Raw genomic sequence first — 26070 nt, forward strand, 5'->3', positions numbered from 1 at the left:
TTCCCTAAGGAAACACCATGGTGAGCACTGTAATCAAACACTGTTTTCTTTTCAGTACCAATAAACATAAACAAGTATCCAATGTCTCTGGCAGAAACTGGTGACTTTTAATCCACCAATCATCAATGACAAGCGCTGACTGCTTCATAACCATGGACCATTTGTCCCGCCCCTATATTTTTTGAGTGGTATAAAACCAGATGGAAATGCTGCGTTCTTCATCAAACTGAACTGCTCTTTCCTGAAGTTGTTTGATCTCCAGTTCTCATACTGAGTCTAAAGGTAAGTGCTTTCATACATTTTTGATACACAGGACCAGGGACACTTTGCCCGTAAATACACAGACTTTGTTTATCATTCGTCTGTATGTACACTAATATTAAATAAGTCAGCTGAAAATAAAGCTGTTGTTTTTCCCTCAACATATTTTCCCAAATATTTCATTTTAATTAACGCCGTCACAGACCACCAACAAAGCAAACATGGCTTGTGACAGGCTACATTTAATGTCACTGTGGAATGGAAATGCAGTCAGTTCCGATGGCAAGACCAGGATTACTTATAATAAAAAATTAAAAATAACAAAATTGAATAAAAATAATAGTATTTAGATCCAAGGACTGGGCTTACGGCAATGCACACTGAGCTTTTGGCGTTTTGAGAGTGTGAAATATCAATCAAGCCGATAATTCAAAAGTGGCGTCACATCACACTCATTTACATTTTACCGTTAATAAATTGTAATATCAATAGGTATTTTGATGGGGGTCAAGAAAGTTACAAGCTTTCATTTGAGCCATTGCTCGAAAAAGTCCGAAAAATAAGAAAATTGCCATATTTCACCTAATTTAGCTCTTTTTATAAGTATAAACTACCCAAAGTTGAGAGCTTCACTGTGTGAAAACCAAATTATATGACCTGCGTCTCACCTGAATATGGTAAATATACACCTTTGGTCTTTCCAAAAATGCACCTGACACAGGTACAGTTAATTGTGAATGGAACAATCCATAAGTTTCAAAAAGGGGTGTTTTGAACAAAGGTCAATTTGGAAAATAGAGGGGATTGCTAAGTTTGTCAGAAGTCCGAAAGTAGCATATTTAGGAAAGTTTTGCTACCAGGCTTGAAAGATAAGATACTAGTCTGTAGGAGTTTCAAAAAAATGTTTGGTATTTGTTGAACTGGGGAGCAGTGTTGCCAGAAGCTTCGTGCTTTTTGGCAATTGTATAGATTTAAAATAATGCTCTTTTTATGGCTTTCTACATGCTTAACAATGATGAAGACTGACAAAATATCAGGACAAAATATAATAAAGCATCTTATGACAACATAACTCCCAGTTGTTTAAACATGCATCATAGTATTAAAAAAGAAAGTTTTTGTATTTTTTGAACTCTGAGCAGTGTTGCCAGAAACTTCACGCTTTTATTTTGCAAATTTCATAATCATATGGAAAAATAATGCTCTTTAATTACTTTTTACATGCTGAACAATGATGTTGATTGAAAAAAATAGGCACACAAAAATAGCAAAGCAACTTACAAGTATAACAATATATCTCTCAATTGAATAAACATGCATCACAAAGACATTCTGTGGTCATTTACGTTTGGCTATAGCAGCTACAATCTTCAACAAAATGTTAAATTTTCTTGACAAATGGACGTTCACAGCTCTTCGTTTGAACATCAAAAATGTCTAACACGTCCTTAACGCTGCGCAGACGCATCACATAATCAGTGACTGTACAATTAATTTTAATGGTTACGAAAATCAATTATATTCCAAGTTCCTTAATGGAACATAGCCGGATAACACTATACCAGCCGAATTAGCTTGGGGTGAGTCTTCAAACTATACACTGTATACAATTGAGAGTTATAGTTTTATACTTGTAAGCTGCTTTGCTTTATTTTATCCTGTTTTTTGTTGTTGTTTTTTTCAATCAACATCATTGGTCAGAATGTAAGAAATGCCATTTTAGAGAATTATTTTGTGCTTGTTTTAACAAATATCATGTTTGAGACAGTGTCACAACATGATAGTTGCCCATTTGTGCTCCCCAGACATGAAAACACAAATAATCGCCCAATCACAACCGAAAGGGAAATATTCCCTTAAGGAGACTGAAGACACTGAAGACTGAATTTTTTTTAAAAAGGGACTTTCAACAAAGGACGCTGTTCACAGCGCTATGTAATGCATTGTCAACAAAATTTGATATGCTTGGGGGCTGGGCAGGGGAGGGGGGGGGGTATAAAATCAAAAACTTAGGTCATTAAAAATATTCTTGATCAATGTTGGGAAGTCCACAAGGCTACAGGGTGCTTATGAAAGGTGCCGGATTGATGGAAAACTTAAAAAATAAAAGTATTATCTTATTTTTGTTATTAATTCAATCTGAAGAAAACAACTTCAAAATGCATTTTTTTTTTAGGCAGTACTGTTACAACAGGTAACATTTGCCCAAGTTTTTCTCAAAAGTTTTTCTCAAAATGAAGGGACCAATGTTGGCCCAAAATACAACCGAAAGGACAACATTTTGAGACCCCTGGCAAATTGTCATTTTGAGGGCCAAAAATAGGGCAAAAATGTTGATTTTGCAATTTTCTAAAAACATGCGCTAATGATGTTCTAAAAAAAGCATTAGGGTAAATGTTAAAGCAATAATTTTTGTCTCAAGTAAAGCAAACGACAACTCGTTGTATTGATGTTAAAGGTTTTATGAAAAAAAAGCGCATTGGCTGGGTGGAGTTGCAAATATATGCTAAAATACAGTTTTTCAGACCCCAAAATCGGCCAAAAATTTCCAAAACACAAAATGAGCTGTTACCATGGCAACGGGCTATGTAGTGATTTCAAGGGTTAATTTTGTTTGAATGCACCTCAAAGCCCTTCTACCCATAAGGTATTAAACAAAAACAAAAAAGTAAAATAATAATGTATAATTTTTGTCCATTTATTGCGTTTTTCCCCTGCCAAAAGTGCTAACTTTCCGACAAAACTGTGTTTGCGCACTTAAAATACCAAAACATGTTATTGCTTTTTATGTAGGTCGGTACCTTATCTTCCAACTATAAAAGTGTCATAATCCACAAAGTGCCACTTTCGGACTTATGGCCCAATTCAATACCCCTTTTTTTTTCGCTATTAGAAAATATGACAAAAACACCCCTATTTGAAATAGTGGTTTGATCCAAAGTTGATCGCACACTTAATTTTTAAAAACATTTTCTGAAAGAGTTAACATGGTTGTGCAATATGTGTGAAATAAAAACTTCAACGTTTTCCCCTGTAGACGTACCAGTGCTTTCAATTTACCTATATTTCAACACTTCAAAAAGGTAAAACTGGGAAAATTTGCGTAAAATCTTATTTTTGCTATAACCATGGCAACCAATGTCTGATATAACTTTTTTTTTAACTTTTGTGTTTTGTGTACCCATACCTACTCATACATGGAGTTTTGCCAAAATCCATTTTTTGAAGTCTGCCAACATTTTAAAAATATCTTATGATTTTTACAGCAACCCAGTCTTAAGCAGTACACGTCATCACCCCAGTGGAGAAAAGTAGTTTGTTTATTCCAGATCCATCAAAATGGTATCAGCGGCACAAATTGAAAAGTAGTTTGTTAATGTTTTCCTTAGAAAACAGGAATAAAAAAAAGGAGTTGCAAATAGGAAAGAAGATTTATATCTTGGCATTTATATTTACAAACAAACACAATATTAGTGGCAAGGATGCCGCATAATCAGATGTTATATGAAAGCAAGAGATACAACCACTTGCGTAACCAGAAAGGCAGTTCTTCAAAAGATAATGAAGATCCCTGGGAAAATGGATGTGGTGTGCCGAGTCCCCATGGACCTTATTTACATTGAAAAATAAGCGTAGCCCTGTGGATTGCAAAACGACACTCTTTTTGTAAACAATACAACATTGGATGTTTTAATAGTCAAAGTTTCTTCATTCGTCAAGGTCTGTTACATGTCATGTAAATAAAATGAATATTTACATGAAATAATTAGTATTTTTCGTTTGGGTGATCTTGAATCTGTATTTTCATCTATAAACTGTCTCTTATAAAGGGGAGTAGTATTGTTTACTTTGTTTGATAATAATTTCAACAATAATAACAATTTCTAATGGGCAACCCCATCTTTATTAGGTGCTCAAAGCATAGAAAATACAGAAATTTCAACTTAAACACAAAAGGAAAGTGTCACTTGGGTGCATTTAAGAAAAGAGATTTAAAGAAAAACTTTGTTATGCTGACCAATTTGCAAACAGTGCACTTTTATGTTTCCAAAATGCATTTTTAAGCTACTTAGAAAGAAGATGGAAAGGCCATATATATCCCAAGCTTAATTTTTGTGTATGTTGGATATCCCAAATTTGCCGGTTTGTTTAAAAAATTACTTCAGGATAAGAGGTTGTACAAAATACCAGTAGGAGTCTTGTACAAGCATTAGTGTATTCCTTGCATGACAGCACCTTGGCATACATCTATGTCCAATAATCAAAGTTCAAATACAAACTTTTTCATAGTCATTCAAATATCTATGCAAAGTACTAAGGTGTGAACAACAAAACAAACTCAACTAAAGGAAAATTCTGCCCCAAGCTATTCAATCTGATTGGTTTATTTGAATCACATGATCGACACAGCTTCCCTGGGGAAACTCGAGAACCCTGGAACATTAAAGGCACCTGGAAATAGGATTTTTTTCTTTTAAACATAAGAGTATATGTTTATTAACAATAAAACAATTTTTTGAGTAATTGTTTGTCACGATTTATATGTTAAAAAATTAATTAAGTGCTTGGGGGGGTTGACTCCGCCTACCCCTTTTGTGACGTAGGAAAAGGAAGACTTTGCCTCGATGCGTAGATAAACACACGTGCAAAAGTACATGTAATTCTAAGACGTGAGTTTGTAAGCTGCGAAAAAGTTTTTTTTTTTCTGGCATTTTTCCGGCAATGCCGACCAGGTGTATTGCTGCTGGATGCAACAAAACAACTAAAGATGGGGTCAGTCTTCATCTATTTCCTGCAGATCCCAAATGTAGGCGGTTGTGTGCTGCGAAAGTCAGATTAACTAGAGCAAAGTGTTCCGGTCCGACGTCTTTTTCAGCGCTATGCAGCGAACACTTCGAGCCATCGTGCTTCAAATCCGGGATACACCACTCATTTGACATGACGAGAAGAGCCATTCTTAAACACGACGCCGTCCCAACATTTTTTCCAGCTAGCGGGAAATCGAAGAACGTATCTGAAAGACGTAATGTACGGGGGCCTGACTACACATTTTCTCTTCAAATATCGCACCTTGAATTACGTCACGAACAGCGCCCTCTCGGGTCGGGGCCTACTCCGTCGGGGCCTACTTGTAAATACAATCAAAACTAATATTTTTAAACCTTAGTTAACTTTTTATTCACATTCCTCTCGTAAAAACACATATTTTAGTGACAAAAGCTTTATTTAAAAAAAATACCACTTCCAGGTGACTTTAAACACAAAACAAACACACAGGCCCTATTATGCGGACCACAATGTTAAATCCAAAGTAGGAGGGAAAACTTCAGTTGTTTTGTTTCCTATCTAACACCGGTTCTTACCAATTATTAGGTTAATTTCACTGTAGCTTCCTATATGTTCTCATTCAAGGCTCGACTGATATTTGAAAACACTTGTCAGCTACATCTGAAGTTTGATCTGGTTATTTCTGAAGTGGGCACAACGCTAACATCACCATATTTATGAGTGGTAAGTAACACTTTATTGTTGTTATCCATGCCCCAAACTCCCTCTTGTCCTTTAAAACCTCCTCATGTAATGCCACCATGGTGATGTCAACTGGTATTGCCAAAAGCCCTGCTAAACCACATATGAAACTCTTAGGAGTGGAAATTATTGCAAGTAAAATGGAAAAACATTGTAAGTGAATTTTTAAAAAGTTGATATCACCTCAACCTTATGTTCGATTTTGATGTAACTTGGTTTGGTAGTATTGGTAGGAGGTATAGTATATCTGTGGGTGATATGACGTCTCACTTCATTAATGTTCATGATGGGCGGGGCCAAACCTAATTTTACCAAAATTAGCTCGTAATCATGCAAACTCAAAGGGGGTACATGTAAGTGAATTTCTTTAAAAGTTGATATCTCTGCAAACGTATGCTCCAATTTTGTGAAACTTGGTTTGGTGGTATTGCAGGGTAGGAGGTATAATATTCACGAGGGGCGAAGCCAAACCTTTTTTTACCAAAATTAGTTCTTATAATCAGGCAAACTCAGGGGTAAGTGAATCTTTAAGTTAATATCCCTGCAAACAAACGTTTGATTTTGATGAAACTTGGTTTGGTAGTTGGTATAGTATATGTGTGGGTGATACGACGTCTCATCTCTATATTATTCTTGATGGGCGGGGCCAAACCTAATTTTTCCAAAATTAGCTCGTAATCAGACAAACTCAAAGGGGGTAACTTGGATCAGTCCTATTCTTGGTGGATAGGTTACCCATAGTCAGAAGATGAACCCTATTTAATTCGATATTGATCTCATGAATATAAATGAGTGGGCGGGGCTTAGAGTGAATTTCTTTAAATGTTGATATCTCCGCAACGGTATGTCCGACTTTTATGAAACTTGGTTTGGTGGTATTGGTTGGAGGTGTGGTACATGTATATGTATGGGTGATATCACATATCATTACATTAATATTTATGAGGGGCGGGACCAAACCTAATTTTACCGAAATTAGCTTGTAATCAGGCAAACTCAACGAGAGGTAACTGGGATCAGTCTTACACTTGACAGAGCAAACTTCAATTGAGCTCATACTTAATTTGTGTGTTCATTAGTACATGAATTGAACCCTGTTGTTTATGATTGTGGTTTAAGGGAGCGTCTCAAAAGTCGGAACAGCTATATACCCGCGGGAACGTTCTGCCGGGAATACTCGAGCGATCCGCGGGAACTATACAATGTTCTCAGTGGGAACAGCGCGTTTGCTACGCGGATCGGCAGCGTGTTCCCTGTCAGCGATCCTGTGGGAACAACGAAAGCATACTGTATTCCCAGAAGAACGTTCTTACGGGAACATTCACAACTGGGTTGTGTTGTTTCAATTGGTTTGCACGTCAGTGTACAGCGAACTCCCGTCAGTGCTTGTAGAGATCTATCATCAACAACACTGTAGAGATAAGTTTTTGTTTTATTTTAAAACTAAGTTTAATTTAACATCGATGTTCCATGGCAACACAAGTAAAGCTGAACTAGGAGTAAATAAACCTAAATACTTTTTGCAATATCATTCGTGGACAATCTAGGACCTTCAACGCATGCAAAATATTATTGTTCAAATACAAATCAACATTACACACAATGGGGATATACTGAATCAGAGAATCGGAAGGACCAAATTTGTAAATTAATACATAGCCAAACAGTTTAACAGTTTTGAAAAAAGAAGGAATGTAAAGTACAAACTAATAGAATGTTATTTTCAATCTCATTCTGTGTTATTGATAAATTAATAGGCTTTAATTAAAGGAACACGTTGCCTTGGATCGGTCGACTTGGTCTTTGAAAAAGCGTTTGTAACCGTTTGTTATCAAATGCATATGGTTAGAAAGATGTTGTTAAAGTAGAATACAATGATCCACACAAACATGCCTCAAAATTGCACGGTTTTCCTTTTACATCGTCGGATAACACGGTCCACCATTTATGGGAGTCAAATTTTTGACCCCCATAAATGGCCGACCGTGTTAGTTCACAAAGTAAAAGGAAAACCATGCAATTTCGAGGCAAATTTGTGTGGATCATTGTATTCTACTTTTAAAACATCTTTCTACCCATATGCATTTCATAACAAACGGTTACAAATGCTTTTTATAGACCAACTCGTCCGATCCAAGGCAATGTGTTCCTTTAACTGCTCTTCCTCTCAGTCGTGCCGATTCGCGATTGGGTTTACCTGCTGCGTGCTTGACAAAGCGATCCACAGGAACGTTCCTACTAGCAGAGTATGACCGCGTATTCCCAGCGGAACGTTCCGCTGAGCCGTATGCCCACTGGATCGCTGTCGTATTCCCTGTGGAACGTTCCAACCGTTCCGACTTTTGAGACGCTCCCTAATAACACTGGATACTATTGGTAATTGTCAAAGACCAGTCTTCTCACTTAATGTATCGTAGCTTTCGGTTCTTGTTAATAACATTTTCTGAGAAGCCATGAATCACTACCCCCTAAATGTGTTACATTTTATAGATAATTTTGAGGAGAATCATTTGTACATCTAGAATTAATTGCCTTACTCAAAAAGTAATATTTTATTTGCTATTTCCCTCAGATATTTTGTCCTGTTCACAGGAATTCGCCTTCTCCATGGAAATAGAAAAACAGCGGTAATTGCACCTACTTCATACGTCAAGTGGTTCCGAAGTTACTCGTGTTCAGTTTGTACAGGATTGTGCGGTTTATACGACGCGAAGTACAATTTTTAACTATTTCTTCTGACTAGTTTAGCTTATATCTCGGGTTGTGCTAAACCAGTGTTTGTCAAACAAAGACAGTTCTGTTCAGAAATCAACATAAAATTTTAATATAACAACGTAATACTGTTTACGTAGTTTAAAAAAAAAAACTGTCCGGAATCAACAATATTGAGTGGGACCATCAATCATGGCTTTTGTAAATTCCCTTCGCCTGCTAAACTTGTTGGTAATCACTCTCATTTTGTGCGACAATGTTACAGTGGGTGTGGACTTTTTTAAGGTTACCAAGGAAGCCAAGGAAAAACAGCAGAAGTTTTTGGAGCAGTGGAATGACTTGGTAACACGTGGAGAAATAACTCAAGGTCTTCACGAAACATTTCCCATTTACAAGTTTGAAGGGGAAACTGTACAAAAGATGAAAGTGAAGGACATATTCTGCATGCTACAAAATTGGCTTCACCTTCAAACTGATAACACGCACAGCATCGTTGAAATGAATATTGGAGGTGAATCCTATCGATTTCGAATAAGTCTATCTCTTTGGGGAAAGACGAATATTGTAATTAGAAACGAAGAGGGACAATCTCCAACTAAATATGAAACGATTTTCAAACAATTTGACAAGTTTGAGGGGAATATTAAGGAAATTGCTGAAGCCATGCTAAAGTCTTCAAACGAACCAATGAATGCTCAAACAAAATGGTCAGTTGGTGACGAAGAGACTCGAGAAGTAATGCGAGAAATGATGGTTATCACTCAAGTTGCGGAAGCTGCCAGACCGACGGAGGAGAGCTACAAAGCGTTACTAAGCATCATGGATACAGTCACTGAAGAAGCAACATGGAAAGAAAAAGTTAAAAAATTAACACCCAAAACTGGACGAATTCCAGGATCAGATAAAACCGTGAGAAAAATCTTACAACGACTAACAAAAGGAGAGTTCAAATCATTTCGACAAGCATTCCACGAACTATTTCCAATAAGTATAACAACTCAAAAGGGTCGGGAAAGACTCTTTGAAATTGGCGATAAATTTGAAACGGTCTCAAGTAGCGATTCAGACACAGATTCAGAAGAACATCAAGACAAACCACCGAAAAGAAAAAGAGTGGATTCAGAAGTGGATTCAGAAGTGGATTCAGAAGTGAAACCTCCACAGAAAAGACTGGATTCAAAAGCAGTAGCAGTAAGCGACGGAGACAAGTCTAACTTGCAAGACAAGCTAAAAGAAGAATTAGAAAAAACAAGTTGCAAAAAGCGAAGAAAGAGGGACGGATCTTGCACCGTGAAACGCTTGAAGGTTGTGGATGACTCTCTCAGATGGGAAGGAGAGTCTCTTTATTTCCAGACTGTTGATGAAGACGGAAAGAAAATCACACATGAAGTAGAAGTTGACTTAAAAAAGACGGCAACACCAGAATTCACCAAAGAACGGCTTTCAAACCTCAAAGAATCTGGCTTACTTAAGGGAACAGAAACTACAGGAAAGGCTCTTGGAGTATATGGTGCTGCTGTTGGCATTCTTGCTAGTATTCAGTACTTCTCTCAAGGAGAGAGTGGAAGGGCATTATTTTCCTTAAGCCAAGCAACGCATGCAATCGGAGGATTGACAGGACTTAACAATGTTCTTAAACAAGCAGTTCGCAAAACTGTCACACACACTGCTGAACGAATTGGGTTAGAGAAGACTCTCGAAAAAATGTCTGAACTAGGTGCTAAAGCTTTAGGTGAATCAGCAAGTAAAGTACTTGGCCGAATCGCTGGAGACTTACCATTTGTCGGTCTAGCATTCGACGCATATTTTATTGCAGAAGATATCAAGGATCTCACAGATGAAAATTCTTCTACGCCTGTATTTCTAAAAATGACACATCTTATTCTTGATCTGGATACAACGGTATTGACACTTGTTGAAACTGCTATACCTGAGTTAGCCGTTTTGGAGCCATTCATCATTGGTTTAACCATAGTACGAATATCTATTGACAACTTTTATCTAGAAATCCAAGATGAGCTTGCAAAAGTGAAAGGAAAAGGCTTTGGAGAACAAGTTGGAGCATTTATGAAAGGATTTGTAGAAGGTTCGGCTGATTTCTTTACACTTGGACTTGTTCAACAAATCAAAGGACTGAAAAGACAGCAAGAATATAATCGACAGCTACTAACAAATCTTTCAAACCCTGCTAGTTATTTTAATGTAACATTTCATGGCCTGGATGGAAATGGAGAACCTGTCGGAACTGTAGACTTTACAGCTGGAATACTGTCCCAGTTTGGAGGATTCTTGACTGTGAAGTTAAATAAAAATGGAACATTCACTGTAGAGTTACCTGAGGTTCCAACCGAGAGTGGAATTCTGACACGAGTAGTTAGAACATTCTCTTTTGGTCACCCGGTGAATGACGTGGTGCTGGGAGTTGGTGAAGTAGCGAGTCCACGATACATTCGCGAAGAAGCAAAACTATGGCTATTCATTCCTGTGGAACATTTTGACATTATTGATGGTTTTGACACTCACCAATCTTCTCAGTATGGTGTGTACACTGGCAACTCCCATGACAACAACTTTTATGCTGTACAAGGTAGTAAAGAGCGAAAGAAGAGATCGCCATTGTACGAAAAGCTTCGTCATAGGCGTACAACACGCACAGAACAAGACTGTGTAAGTTCCAGTGAAATTAAAGTTCATCTAAATAGCTATCACTACGACCTGTACGGAAGAGGAGGAGATGATCGATTCTTTCTGGGACCACAGACCTCTCGGGTTGCTGGGGGTGACGATAACGATCTGTACTTCATCTATGCAAACGGAAGAGCCATAATTGATAACTTTGCTCATGATGAAGAAATGGATACCCTTTTTCTTAATGTCAGCCATGAGAGAATAAGATGCGCACGGGATGAATGGGACCTCTTGGTGAGCTACTGTCAGGACACCAGTCATGTCATTAAGATAAAGAACTGGTTTTCTCATGGCAAAGAACAATTTTATCGACACATTTATCTAGCTACCCAGGATGGGGTAGTTATTGCCGTTCCAGAGAGTGAAGTGAATAACGCTCAGTATCAAATCAGTTGCAGTGCAGTTTCAGTAGACAAATCTAGCAGCACCTCAGCACAAACTCTAATGCTAACTGGATCACTATCACAAGTAAAACAAGCCACAGGATCAAACTATTCAGATGTCATAATTGGGAATGAAAAACCTAACATCCTATCTGGCGGACTTGGAGATGATGAAATTACTGGTGCTAATGGATCAGATATATACTTCGTAAACAGGGGTGGCGGAAGAGATACAATAAACAACTATGCCACTGACAAACAGGTGGACACAATTATCTTTGGAGTCCCTTTTGCTGAGATATTGGTGGAAAAAAGCCACCAGTCTGATTTGGTTATGCACGCTTCAGGTGATCGATCTACTACTCAAGTAACACTCCAGTCATGGTTTAGAGGCTCAGAGTGGAAACACGCTGTCTTTGTTTCAAGTGACTATATTACGTTTGAGGTAAAGGAAGACAGTAATGGAATCCCAAGAAAACATCCCTACAGTATTGATTTCAGTGAGTTCCAACACGGCGCACGATTGAATCTGAGGAATTCGAGCGACAATCAAAGTATCTACATTGAGGCACAACTTGCAGACAAAGTAAAAGTCATTATGGACTCTCCATATAATGACACACTCATCGGTAATGCACTCGGTAACTTTCTCACCTGTTCCGGCGGTTTTGATTTCCTTCAAGGAAATGAAGGAAAGGATACATACGTGATTAAAGAGAGGTGCAGTCAAGTTATAATTGAGAATATAGACAGTAAAGGCGATTTTGACATGATGCTACTAAATTGTTCTAGTCGAAACATTCGTTTAATTTTGTTTAGTTCACACTTGATCCTGCGTTGTAACCTGAACAATGGCTATTTCGAAGTGCATCTTAACAACTGGTTTCAGTCTCCAGAGCAACGCCATCTCATTGTCAAAACATCAGACAAAATTACCGCCTTGCTCCCAGAAACAACAGCAGAACATAATTTGAACCAAGGCCGTCTTTTTCCATATCAAATTGAGGCAGATGAAGACTGTGATGGAGAACATCGTGTTATTAATCTAAACGTCCCACCATATTCAAAATGTGAACGATTTGTTGCAAAAACCGACTTGTGCAGTTATTCTATCATTGGAAATGAACTAAATAACTACATCGATCCTGGACCAGGCAATCCGTTTGGTTCACAGAACTTGACAGGGAATAACGGTACAGACGCCTACGTTATGGGGCACAGATACGGAACATTCAACACCATTGATAACTTTGCCGAAGACAAAGAACTAGATCATCTGAAACTTGATGTTATTTTCCACGATATTGAGGTCTCGCGTGATGCCAGTGATGCTACTTTGACATCTCGTTCCAGAAATGACTCAATCAGGGTGACCGTCGTCAACTACTATACTGGAGTGACATACCAACACTTGCTAGTTCACAGCATTGATGGAGTCTTGTTCAAATTAAGTGATGAATTTCCATACATCAAGGTTATTATTGTAGACTTCTCTACCTCTATGTTCAGTCAAGTGTTGTCTGCACAAGTAAACACAACCTTTTCTACTGCCCGTGTTCTACTTGGATCTAAATTTGCTGAAAACCACATTGAAGGTGGAAAACACACAACAAAGATTATTGGGGGACAGAAGAATGATACCATAATTGGTGGACCTGGTGGAGAAGATTTGATTGGTTTAGATGGGCATGATTCCATATATGGTGGTCCAGGAAATGATGCACTTTATGGTGGAGATGGCGACGACTTTCTCGATGGCGGTCTAGATGACGATGTGTTTTATGGTGGCATGGGAGCTGACACAATCATAGGAGGTCCCGGTTCAAACACAGTGGTTTTTAGTGGGCATAGCCTTACAGGTGTGAGCATAAACCTTCAAATTGGTCTTGGATGGGATGCAGATGCTGAAGGTGATTCTTATGAAATGATTAACAACATTCTATCTTCAGAATATGATGATTTTCTGATTGGAAATGATGACAACAATGTCATTCGAGCATATGGTGGAGAGGATTTCATTTTTCCAGCTGGAGGAGATGATCTTCTTCAAGGAGGAAGAGGCTCTGATATCTATCAACTTGACAATGCGTTCGGGCACAAAGTGATCAATAACTTTGCAACTGACGAAGAACTTGATTTGATTGTTTTGAATCAAACTTCATTACATGGAATTTGCTACTATTTTTACGGTGAAGATTTGCAGTTGACAGTGGGCTTTGATAATTCTACAGAAGCAGTATCAAGAGACTTTCTTGGTCAGGACTTTCTGATGATAACCCTTCCGTTCTGGTTGCGAAACAGCACATATCAGCATATAGCATTCTCTTTCTCTGATGGCTACTTAACCCCGGAAGATTTTGATGAAAGCTATAGACAACTGGAGCCTATGATTAATTTGGTGAGTAGTGGACAACTCCTTTACAGCACAATTGTTTCAGTGACTTCCATTCGACTAATCTTTAATGTAAGCTCTTGGAACGATGTGTACGATTCTCAAGAGACAGCGAGTCTTCAATACGTACACTTTGAGTACAATTCTACCACATATTATCCTCTGAATCTACCACCTCCTGAGTCAGTCACAGTCAATAACCTGGCAGCCGGGTCAACACATAGCTTTACTTTGATCCTGAGTTCTTGTGAGCTAAATGTTGCCATTTCACCTTTATTGTATGGTACTATTCCCCCAAACCAACCGACTGGTCTAATTGCTGATCCACTCTTGGACGGTTTTGTTATACGCTGGAATCCACCCACTTCTCTGACCGATCCTTCAGTCCAAGATTATGAGTACATTGTTAGAATTTGGAGTGTTGAACAAGCCGGAGAAAATTTTGAGCAGACCACCAACAGTTCCAACATCTCTGTATTCAGTTTGATTCCTGAGACTGAATATCATATTTCTGTTAGTAGTCTGGTGTACAATACAACTAATACTCCTGTACAGATAACACTAAGGACTGGTAAAAATACTTGCACAAACTTAGTTAATTTGCCATCACATCTACGGATAGAGGATTTAACACGCAATGAACAAGAATATATTGTTGCAATAGTCTCGTGTGAGACTGGTTACGAATTGGAAGGTGGCAACAATATCATCTGTAATGACGTGACGTCAATCATCCCTAGATGTAGTATAACAGAATGCACACTGCCAGTAGTCACCAATGCTGAACTTGTTTTGGGTAGTGACAACCCTGTTTATGAAGACACGTTTACATGGAGATGTGTACACGGTTATGAAATAAGTCGTGATGGAATAAACACATTCAGTAGTGTTTGCGGTCACCAGTCTCAGTGGACTCCCGAAATTCCAACCTGCTATGAAAAATCAAAGTGTACAGGCCTGAAGGCTCCACAGTTTGGTAGCGTGAATGCTACTGCAATTTATGTGGAAGAGAATGTTACCTATTCCTGCTCTTCTGGGTACAATCTTCGAGGCCCTGCACATAAACAATGCGTTAGAGTTGCAGGATTTGAGGTGTTTTTGTCTCCATCAGATGTGACCCAATGTGTACCACGAGTGTGTCCAGCTTTATTACCACAGACACATGGCTTTTACTATAACATAAGATCTCAGTATGTGACAGGAGATATGGTGGAACTGGTTTGTAATGGAGGGTACTACGCAAGAGATGATCGAGACTACCCAGAACAAATAATGTTTATTTGCAATGGTTATGACTGGAACCCACCACAGAGGCACTGTCAGTCTATCATTGAAGTGTTTGACGCAAGGCATTACATTTCACACGTCGATGTGAGTGTGCAATATACAATATCTTCACAGCAAGGCACTGTTGTTCCACAATCACTGTATCCTCAAGCCTGCCGTCAAATAGTGCCACTCTTTACAAAATGGGTTTTAAATCCTGAGACTTTACCGAGCATACATCCACGTCTTGAGTGTCATAGAGCAATTTATCTTGCTAACGGACCAACTCGCTATGAAGGAATTCTCAAAATTAGTTCAGAGAATGACTTTGCATTTGTGTGTGTAATGAGCAGTCACTTACACACTGCTACTGAAGTTTGTAGACAACTTGGGTACGAGCAATACACCAGTTCCATTTACCACAGTGCATCAGCAATCCAGACAACTTACATATCACAAACTTCATCCCCAACGGAAATATCCCAACATGAACAACTGTGCAACCACAGAATCAGCTGTAGAAAAACATGTGATCAACTCTTCCTTAATAACGGTAATTGGCGATCCAGCTGCCCACAAACACTGGAAGGACAAACTTGTGACTTTTCTTGTGATGCTGGTTATGGAATGATAGGATCATCATCTCGAACCTGTACAAGCAATGGATGGACAGGGAGTCACCCATTTTGTGATGGTAAGTGACCCTTTACCTGCTAGCCCTATTTCAGTATTTAAAGACAGTGGATACTGTTGGTAATTGTCAAAGACCAGTCTTCTCACTTGATGTATCTCAACTTATGCATAAAATAACAAACCTGTGAAAATTTGAGTTTGATTGGTCGTCGGAGTTGCGAGATAACTATGAAAGAAAAAACCACCCTTGTCACACGAAGTTGTGTGCTTTCAGATGCTTGATTTCGAAACCTGAAGTTCTAAACTTGAGGTCTCGAAATCAAATTCGTGGAAAATTACCTCTTTCTTGAAAACTATGTTGCTTCAGAGGGAGTCGTTTCTCACAATGTTTTATACTATCAACCTCTACCCATTACTCGTAAACAAGAAAGGTTTTATGATGATAATTACTTTGAGTAATTACCAATAGTGTCCACTGCCTTTAAGTAGTTCTTTTTATTTTAAAATAATCACCAAATAATCTGGAAGCAATAAAAAAATTGCTGTTTGGAAATTTGAATAGCCAAATTATTTAAAATATATATTACGCCAAAACCTCACATTTGTTCACGTTATTCTCAAACCTCGATAAATTAAGGTAAAACACTTCCCCTAACCATAACCCAGGTGTTTTAGACACTGCAAATAACTTTTGGTGTTTTTATCTTGTTAACTGTTGAAGGAGAAAATAAAATCCATTACACTTGCGTGTGGCCTAGTTCCGCGATATTACGTATTTAACGAATAAACAAACATGTAGTGAAATATTATCCAGCCTAATTTATGCCAAAACAGCCTTAAAAATATAACCCTACAACTGGGGGGGGGGGGAGGGTGATGTCTCAAAAAATGAAATACGAACCAATTTTGGCTGACATGGTTCAAGGTATAATTCCCCAATGGCTCGCCAAGCAAAATCCCATTGACTTAGTGTGTGGAAGGGCGCAGAAAAACCTTGACACCCACTAAACCAAATTTTGAATTCAAGCTAGCAAGCGGAAATGAAAGTTATAAAACTTTTCAATAGCTACAATATTTTAGTATGGCAGGGTGTAAGTTACAAGAGTTTAGGGGTCAAAAGGTTCGGTTTTAGGTCAATAGGCCCATAGACGGCTTATTGGGCTCAGAATGTTTTTTTTTATAATAGTAATAGTAAAACAATTTAGGGAGCAAACAAATACAAAATGGAGCAGCTTCATTTTGGGGCTGATGACCTCATTTGACCCCAAATTGCAAGATCAAGCCATGTTCCTCCCCAGTGACCCCCTCCAAAGATGAATATATGCTTAAAAACCCTTTCTCTTTTCTATCAAGGTTTTGAAAAACCTGATTTTTAAAATGCAAATTTTGCGTCCGTGGAAGGGAAACTGGGTTGACAAGATTAGTGGTAAACTGTCATTAAAAAATGGCTAGTGTAGGAATGGATGCTGCAAAAAGTAATGATACAAGGTACGAATGGCCGCAATGGCAATTTCTGAATTCCGATAACACAGGTATATGACTACTTCGTTTATTTATTTTTTTACTATACATGAATGCATGCATCCTGTGATGTGTACTGTCCAGTGTCTGAAGTAATAGTACTATCCGAGATATATTCCAAGAGTTCAGTTGAAAATAAAATAAAGTAGTTATGTGCAGGAATTCAGACATTGTCATTTGGCCATTCTTTCCTTTTTTTTTTCATTACTTTTTTACAGCAGCCATGCATTCCTACATGAGTAGGCCTAACTTGTTTTTATGAATTTTTTACCACAAAACCTCCACCCAAAAAATTATGTCCCAACTTAATGTTGCTTTTATGTAATAAATAAATGAACGTCCTGTTTTTAATTAATTTTTTCTCAGGAGAGTTATGGAAGACTGACATTGAAAGAGAAAGTCGTGTAAAGTCCGATCTTACCCATCATGGCCTGTCCATTCATCTGAAAAATTATCTATGTGACAACTATCCAGGAGTCTATTGGATGGTTTCAGTCTACCATCCTGTTTCAGGTTTTGATACACACACTGTCTCAGGATATGGATATTATTACCTTTTCCGTCATTACGGACATAACATTGTGGTAGGAAAAAGCCTACCCAACATTGGATCATCTCACAATGACTTGAGTGATTTGTTTAGGCGAGCATATTCTCCCCAGTATGATAAAAAAGGATTGTTTGGATGGGGTGGTTCAGTTTTAAATGCTCAGCGTACAAATAGTGCAACGTGGGACAAGCTTGTCAATCTCGGAGTGAGACCAATCATGCTTCTTATTTACAGGAGCACATATAGCGGTGCATGGGCTTCGTGTTATGACGAAAATCGAGTGTATACCACCGATGGTGTGGTATTGCTGATATAATGACGTATATGCGATGTCAAGCTTTACATACCAGTTATAATTATAAATACTTATTAATTGGTACAAGTTATAATTATAAAGATTTATTAACTGATACTATTTACAATTATTATGAACACTACAAACTGGAAAAAGCCCACTTTGTGTCAGAGAATTGGAATAATACAGAAATGATTTGGAATAGTCCAATTGCTTTACATGCAAATTGGTATGCGAATTACATTATGCAAGCTTTTCACAAATTGCAAAAAAAAAAAGTCAGATATTAATACAGTTCCTATTGTTGGTCTCTTTGTTCCGCTGCAAGTGGTCTACCCGCAGCCATTAAGAGTTGATGCTTGAAGACTACTGGGACAGACAAGGCCAATGGGACCGATTCATAAAAACTAGCAATTGCTTACTGTAAGCACAGGCACCAAGCAAAAGCAAAAGTTCATCAACAGAAGCTGTTGGCAAAAGGGCAATTCCATGGTCAGTCTCATTACATTTTTCTGTGTCATGTCTTGATCTTGGTGCTAATAGATCTGTGTGAGATATTTTTTTCACTAAGTTTATAGACTGATTTGTACTTGACACCCAAGGCTGTGAATTGATATTAGGAATGTTGTGTGCTTTGTGATTTGGATGTTATAACGTTGAAAAAAAAGCGGTCAGTCGCATTACACAAAAAAGACATGGAAAATATTCACTAGTCACAAATCAAAAGTTTCTTCTAACTAAAAACTTAGGAAAGTTTGACCACATGCAACACACAACTCTTATACATACAACAGGATACTCATAAATGGTCAGCAACTTGAACTTTTAGATATACATGGCCAGTCGCATTACGTTCAGTCGCATTACTGTCAACAACTAAAAATAAATTGATTTCATAAGTAAGCTATAACTTCTAGGTGGAAAGAAGGTTGTGATAAAAATTAAATTTGTTGGTGTCATGTCCATGTTTGCTTGGAATTGTCCAAAAGCAATTGCTTCCAACTAGCCCAGCAATTGGTTGTAGGTTCTTAATAAAGCACTATTCATGTGCGATGAAGCATGCATAAATGTGCAGGGCTGTAAGCTTCGTTTTTGAAAGGGCAAGGGCACCAAGGCATTTTCTCTTTGGCAAAGGGCACCCTATGAGGAAATTGTACATTTCTACTCGAGCATTTCAAGGGCACCAAGGCAATGGCAAGGGGCAAGGGAGGCAATCGCCTGCGTTGCCTCCGTGAAGTATCAGGCCTGAATGTGGAACTCAATAGAAGCAACAAGAGAGTGCAGCTTTGGTCAAATTCATCCCAAAACATCCTGTGCTATAAGACAAATCTCAACTAACATAAAAGCAAAGGGTGCCCAGCAAAAACTGCTACAAACACAGGGAAAAACATGGATGACAAACAAAATGCTAAAGAAAGTTGCCAACACGAAAGTAGCAGTACAACTTTGTCTTCAATAGAATTGATTTGATCAAGTATTGTTTGTTTCGTCATTCTATCGTACTAGATATTAAAGTCCAATCCAACATATAATGCAGTCAAATCTGTATTCCACAGAAATAAAAAGCAGTTGCATCACTTTATAAATTGAGCAACTATACACTATACCTAGTTGTGCCCAGTCCAAGGTGTCAAACATCATTTAAAGGGGCAGTCAAATATTTCCTTCATTTCTAGTGCATTATAATACACACATAGTCTTTATTAATCAAATTTAATTAAACAATACTGGAATCCCCACGACCGGGCTAAAGATAATAATTTTATAAAGTTTTAAACCTCCCAGTGGTGCCTGGTCCGAGGCATCAAACAAGATTTAAAGGAGCAGTCAATATTGTATTTCCTGCTAGTGCATAATACGTACATTATACTTAATTAAACAAATGTAATTATGATTTATCGGCAGCTTTGATACTTTGGATGTTGTTGACACTTTATTTGGGAGGGTTACCTGGTTTCAAGAGACATTTGCATTAAAATTTGATGTGACAATGATATCAATTCTACAACTATCAGGGCGTGTGCACACATACACTAGTGCAAATAGAGGGGAAAACGACAACTTCCAATTTAGGGGGGGTTGTACGACCCCACTCCCCCCCCCCTTGCATACACCCATGTTGATTCTATAGTTAGGGTTATGCTATATGCTTGATCTTACCTTTTTACATAATCATGTGCTTAATAATCTTTTTGCATTACCAAAACAATCATTATTTCAATTGTAAATAGATCAACTTTGGCCATTTTTGTGTTAGCATTCCTTGTTGTATTTAGCGTTGTTTTGTTGTATAGACATTTCAGCATTAGTTATTAGAATTTATTGTAAATACTTTAACAATTTATCAAAATCTTTTAACAATTTCATTGACTTTAGAATAGAGCTGCTACGGGCGAGAGACTGAATAAGTTTCAAGTTACTTTTTTATATTTTTATTCTTGAAATTGTATACTTGACATCGGTGTATGGGTAAAAACCAAAATTAATATACTTGATTTACTTAGAGTCACCTTGATCAAGTCATTTGAACTTGTCACCTGAAATCAAACTAAGTAATATAAACCCAAACTCCTTGCATTTGAACTTTACCTTGAAATCAAAGTATCTAAAAATCAGATCAACTTGAATTGACGCACCATGATTAAACAGTTTGCATATAACATAAATCATTTGGGGTAGAATAAATCGTTTATTCTTAATAGCCTAAGATGTTTATTCGTAATCAAAAGTTTAGTTGTAATAAAATGTTTATTCGTAATCAAATGTTTATTTGTAATAAAATGTTTATTCGGAATCAAATGTTTATTCAGAATCAAATGTACATGGTATCAGAATCAACTGTTCATTTGTAATAAAATGTTTATTCGTAATAAAATGTTTATTCGTAATAAAATGTTTATTCATAACAATATATCTTTAAATTGTTTGTTTTCTGTTTATTCATGCCATAAATACATGATATTTGTTTATTTTTTAAAAGCATGAGATATGATGTTATAGGTTTTAAGACTCAAGCACCCCAACTTAATATTTTCAGAAATTTTAATAATTTGTAACTATTGGTATTTTAAAGATTATTTTAATAGCATTGTATACTTTGTAGTTTTCTGTTATATTAAATCATTGAGATTTCAACGATATAATCATAAATGTTTTATCATATCAACAACATCTAGGGAGTGCAAAATGCCTACAACCTTGCTTACGATATCATAACAAATTACTCAAGTATCTAAATGTGCCTAACCAGCATTTTCCAACATTTTCTGGTCTTCCAGCATGAATGTGACAGGCAGTCAGTGATTCTTTAGTTAGATGAATCCATCACCCCACACATGTGGACCACGCCCTCTTCTTGACCATAATAAGCCTCGACTTTGCCTCCTCTAAAAAAGTAGTCTTAATTCAAGACGTTGGTTTTCATGCAAATCAGACTACTTAAGCATCAGTGATGTCAATTACTGATTGTACCAAATTATTAGCAACTGCAGTTAAAACTAAAGGCACAAATACTGGTGGGTTTAGTACCACTAAAAATGGTGTCCTTTTTGCTCAGATAGCACAGTTACAGATTTGTTAGTGATAAGGGTAATTAATTGTGATAGCATTTCTTGTATTAATTATTGAACTTTGCACAAATACTGGTGGGTTTAGTATCATCAAAAAGGGAGTCCTTGTTGCTCATATAGCACAGTTAAAGATTTATTTTTGTACTTTGCAATGAAAGCAGCAGCTACACTTTAGCCAACCACTGGTTGGCCAAACATTCAAGACTTTGCAAAAGAAAAGAAGCCCTCGCTTGGTAAACCGAAAATTATATTTTGAGTACTAAGCAAAGACATAGTCAAATTATTTTTTCTTTGATGGTACACTTAAGACAAAAATAGAGAACTACAAATAAAGGTCCAGGGAAAAGCATTCAAAGACCCCACAAATAAAATTTGATCATGGTTTGTATTTATTCAAAATACCCTTTAGATGCGAAACCAGTGTATGGTGAGGGGGGGGGGGGCACTGAGGCAGACTCATGTTACTGCCCCCCCCCCCCACTATGAACGTTTAAAAATTAAAATTTCTAAACACTGTGGATGACTCAATAAAGACACCAACCTGGTCGGCCGTGAAAAGACCTAGCTGTGGTCATTTGGGAAATATGAGTTGGTTGAGGTCCAATATATACCCATATTGGGCTACAATATAAGATTCTGAACAGCGCGGCAGTTTATATGGCACATTAAAGGAGCACAGCGGCTCACCGTTTACGCAATTAAGTGGTGTAGAATCATAAATAATGTTTTTTTAGATGGTTGCTGTAAAAAAAATCATCAAAATATCACTTAATCAGTGAAAAATTATTATAAAAACCAAAAGCCGTAAAAGACCAGCATAAACGTGTTTCCAGCCGTTGCAAAGTCCTGTCAAATCTTTGTGACATTGCCGCGCAACGTTGCAAGTAGACTGCTGCTTTGTTTATAGCATTGTTTACTATGACGCAGCATAAGGATCCAGTCTGTATATCCATGTGTTATAAACAACCAGCAAAACATGCGGATCAGGCAAATCCTTTCGACAATGGAGGTAGACCTCCATCCAAAGATCGTCATGAAGAACACAAAGAAAGTAACCCAGAGTATGATGGGACAATGACAAGTAAATAAAGCATTCCTGGTACTCATAAGCTAGACCTACTACTGCATTGCCATGATGCAGTTTGGAATGCGATTGTGGTGTTACATGCTCTAATTTAACTATGGGTAGACAGATAGGGCATTTTCTACCGCGGTGTATGTTGTCATGCACGACGTGCGCACGCATTGCCTATATCTTTGTACAATGGTGTAGGTTCAACAGCGCCCTCTCTTGATATTTTGCTATTCGCTATAAACCTTATTGGAAGTCAGGCTTTTACTCAACATCAATTTATATATAATGATGAACATATGGCGCTGCTGCAAATTTGGATGCTCATGATGCATGAACATTATAAAAATGACCACTGCGTAATTTATTTAATTCCTGTTAAAACCATTTTGGTTGCCAGGGGTTTCCCTTAACTTTTTTTTTCAATTGCCCTGCGGGCGAGTCAACCAAAATTCTCGATCGCCCGCAGATTTTTCACTAGCCCGCATGTATTTATACACAAAACAAAATTAAAAAAAAAAAAAAAGAAAAAAAAAAAAGTGAAGCCCTTAAAGTTTGAGGATTTTATATCTTAATTTTTACCTTAAATTATCCCTTTTCCATCAACAACAACTTTAAAGGAACACGTTGCCTTGGATCGAACGAGTTGGTCAAAACAAAAGCGTTTGTAACCGTTTTTTATAAAATGCATATGGTTGGAAAGATGTTTTAAAAGTAGAATACAATGATCCACAAATAATCATACTCAAACTTTACAATCTTATACAATATTAAGACCAATTACTCAAGTATCTAAATGTGCCTTTACAACATTTTCTGGTCTTCCAGCAAAATGTGACAGACAGTCAGTGATTCTTTAGTTGAATCCATCTTAGATCACACCCCACCCATGATGACCACACCCTCTTCTTGATCAAAATAAGCCGAAGACTTTGCCTCCTTTACACAAGTATAATCTTTTCCTAAAAACAAAGCAAACAGGCCTGTGTTCATGAAATAAATAATCATGATAAGACTAGAGTGCTTACCTCTTCCTGTTTCTTGAACATGTCCAACTCTCCCTGTACCCTGTAAGTGGTTTCAAAGCTTCCTTGGTAGAGTCTTCAGCATCTGTTATTATTAGACAGTCAAAATACTATGAAAATAAAGGCCTATTATGAAAATTAAAAAAAGGATGGAGAGCTTAATATTTCCGTTTAATACCAAAGTTGTTATGAAATACAGCAGAAATACAATTAATGAAAAATGCTTAAAATTTAGCAGCAAAATCAAGTTTAAAGGGAATTACTAAAAATATTAACAAATAGACCTAATCGCACTCGTTAATCGGCCGTCCTGCAGGAGATCTCATATCTTTTCCCACTGGTCAGACAAGAGCTTTGTCAGGGTTTTCTTTTGTTACTATGCGGTTTGGCAGTCGTTCAAACTCATTCTCTTCCTTCCTCCATGCTTCAACCAAACAATTATCTTCAAAAACTGAAGATTCATCAAAAAATGTCACTGCATTTCACCTTGATGGAAAGGGAAACAAAATCTCCCAAAGAATTTTCTGAAAAGGAAGAAGCGGTTACAAAGACTTATTGGCTACTCTAACTAGTGGGTTATTGCCATTAAAAGCGTTTACAGAGCTACTAACAAGGTTTAAACCAGTTTGTATCTCTAATTAAACAACACTCAGCACTTCCAGCGAACAGTACTGATTGCTTGGTGCAGAGTTTGTTAGTCAAAAATAGGCCGGTACCGAGTTTGTATAGGGTCCACATTTCGGGTGTCGAGCGTGTGCCAGGCCCATGTTTGCAGAGTGCGTAGTTTGCAGGGTGACAAGTTTGCAAAGTGCTTTTGCAGGGTGCCGAGTTTTCAAAGGCCCAAGGGGCAAGTTTTGCAAGGTGCCGAGTTTGCAAAGTGCTTTCGCAGGGTGCCGAGTTTTCAAAGGGGTAAGTTTGCAAGGTGTCGAGTTTGCAAAGTGCTTTTCCAGGGTGCTGCGTTTGCAAAGTGCCAAGTTTGCAGGGTGCTGCATATTTGCAAAGTGCCAAGTTTGCAGGGTGCTGCATATTTGCAAAGTGCCAAGTTTGCAGGGTGCTGCATATTTGCAAAGTGCCAAGTTTGCAGGGTGCTGCGTTTGCAAAGTGCCAAGTTTGCAGGGTGCTGCATATTTGCAAAGTGCCAAGTTTGCAGGGTGCTAAATTTGCGAAGTGCCATGTATGCAGGGTGCCGAGTTTGAGTGGTGTCGAGTTTGCAAAGTGAAATGTTTTTAGGGTGCTAAGTTTGTGAGGTCCTGATGTGTATTGCCTGTGCCTAGGCAGAAAAATTAGCTTGACAAAAAACATGATGTAGGTATGTGACAAAACACACGCACAGCAATCATGAAAGTGTACAGAGCCTCGTTTTCAATGTTTACGTCCGTGCACAAATTCGGGCTTGCGCGGATCACATTGGCAAAAAGGTGCCCTAACAATCACCCTTTTAATGACGTATAAGTTATTTTTAGAAAAGTACACAAGTTATTATGACGTAGAGCACATCTCAATGATTATGGAAAACAAATCGATTTGCTCAGAAAGTATGTGAATCTTGGGTCGTTGCACTTTCAGTGGGACTGAAATATTTTGTACAAAACGGCAGTCAAGTAGTCAACAAAGTCGTATTTTTTTTCATTGAAGGAGCAAAAACTAACTCTTGCCACCTTGAAATTGATGTTTAGTGAGTAATTTTGAGTTGAAATGTGAAGTTTAAAAGCAATTTGTGGTTGCATTCATATTTTTTTTTGAGCCGTAAAAAAAAAAAAAAAAAAATCAATCGCAACATTAAATTCATGTCACAAAGGTAAAAAATCGGCCGAGAATGGTACTATTTTTAACAATTATATTGATGTTTTTACACCATCTTACTTGATCCATGGTTTCTTGAATATGTCTTTATTTGAAAACTGTTAATATTTTGTCAGAATCCTTGTTCAAAAGTACGATGTTTGTAGATATTAAATTGACTTTAAAACTAACAATACACATGGAAAATGTAGTGGGCGGCCATTTTGTGGTCACATGACAGTAATGCCTCTTCCTGATTGGATGAAAGTCAATATCTGACTGTTAACAAAGTCAGCTGTTTTTTTTAAGTGTTTTTAATCGTATTTAATTGTAACTAGGAGGTCCCCCCCACCCCTGTCAATAATAACAGTAATATTAATAATAATTAATAA

General features: G+C 37.5%; 2 protein-coding genes across 4 annotated transcripts in view; one reads left to right on the forward strand and one right to left on the reverse strand.

Annotated features, from left to right (window-relative positions):
* The window catches only part of LOC139954504 (reelin-like), a 157093-nt gene that overhangs the window by 129736 nt on the left and 1287 nt on the right, over nucleotides 1-26070 (reverse strand). For all 3 annotated transcript variants that reach the window (XR_011788121.1, XM_071954324.1, XM_071954323.1), the window contains exon 2: nucleotides 23900-23981. The gene's annotated coding sequence lies outside the window, so the exon portion shown is untranslated. The remainder of the gene's footprint in view (nucleotides 1-23899; nucleotides 23982-26070) is intronic.
* LOC139954500 (uncharacterized) lies at nucleotides 12-19259 on the forward strand. The gene is made up of 4 exons (XM_071954315.1): nucleotides 12-282; nucleotides 5674-5772; nucleotides 8363-15925; nucleotides 17752-19259. The coding sequence occupies exons 3-4, from the start codon at nucleotides 8695-8697 to the stop codon at nucleotides 18249-18251; spliced, it is 7731 nt and encodes a 2576-aa protein (XP_071810416.1). The 5' UTR covers nucleotides 12-282; nucleotides 5674-5772; nucleotides 8363-8694; the 3' UTR covers nucleotides 18252-19259.

This window comes from Asterias amurensis, chromosome 2 (assembly GCF_032118995.1).
Source record: "Asterias amurensis chromosome 2, ASM3211899v1".
Lineage (NCBI taxonomy): Eukaryota > Metazoa > Echinodermata > Asteroidea > Forcipulatida > Asteriidae > Asterias > Asterias amurensis.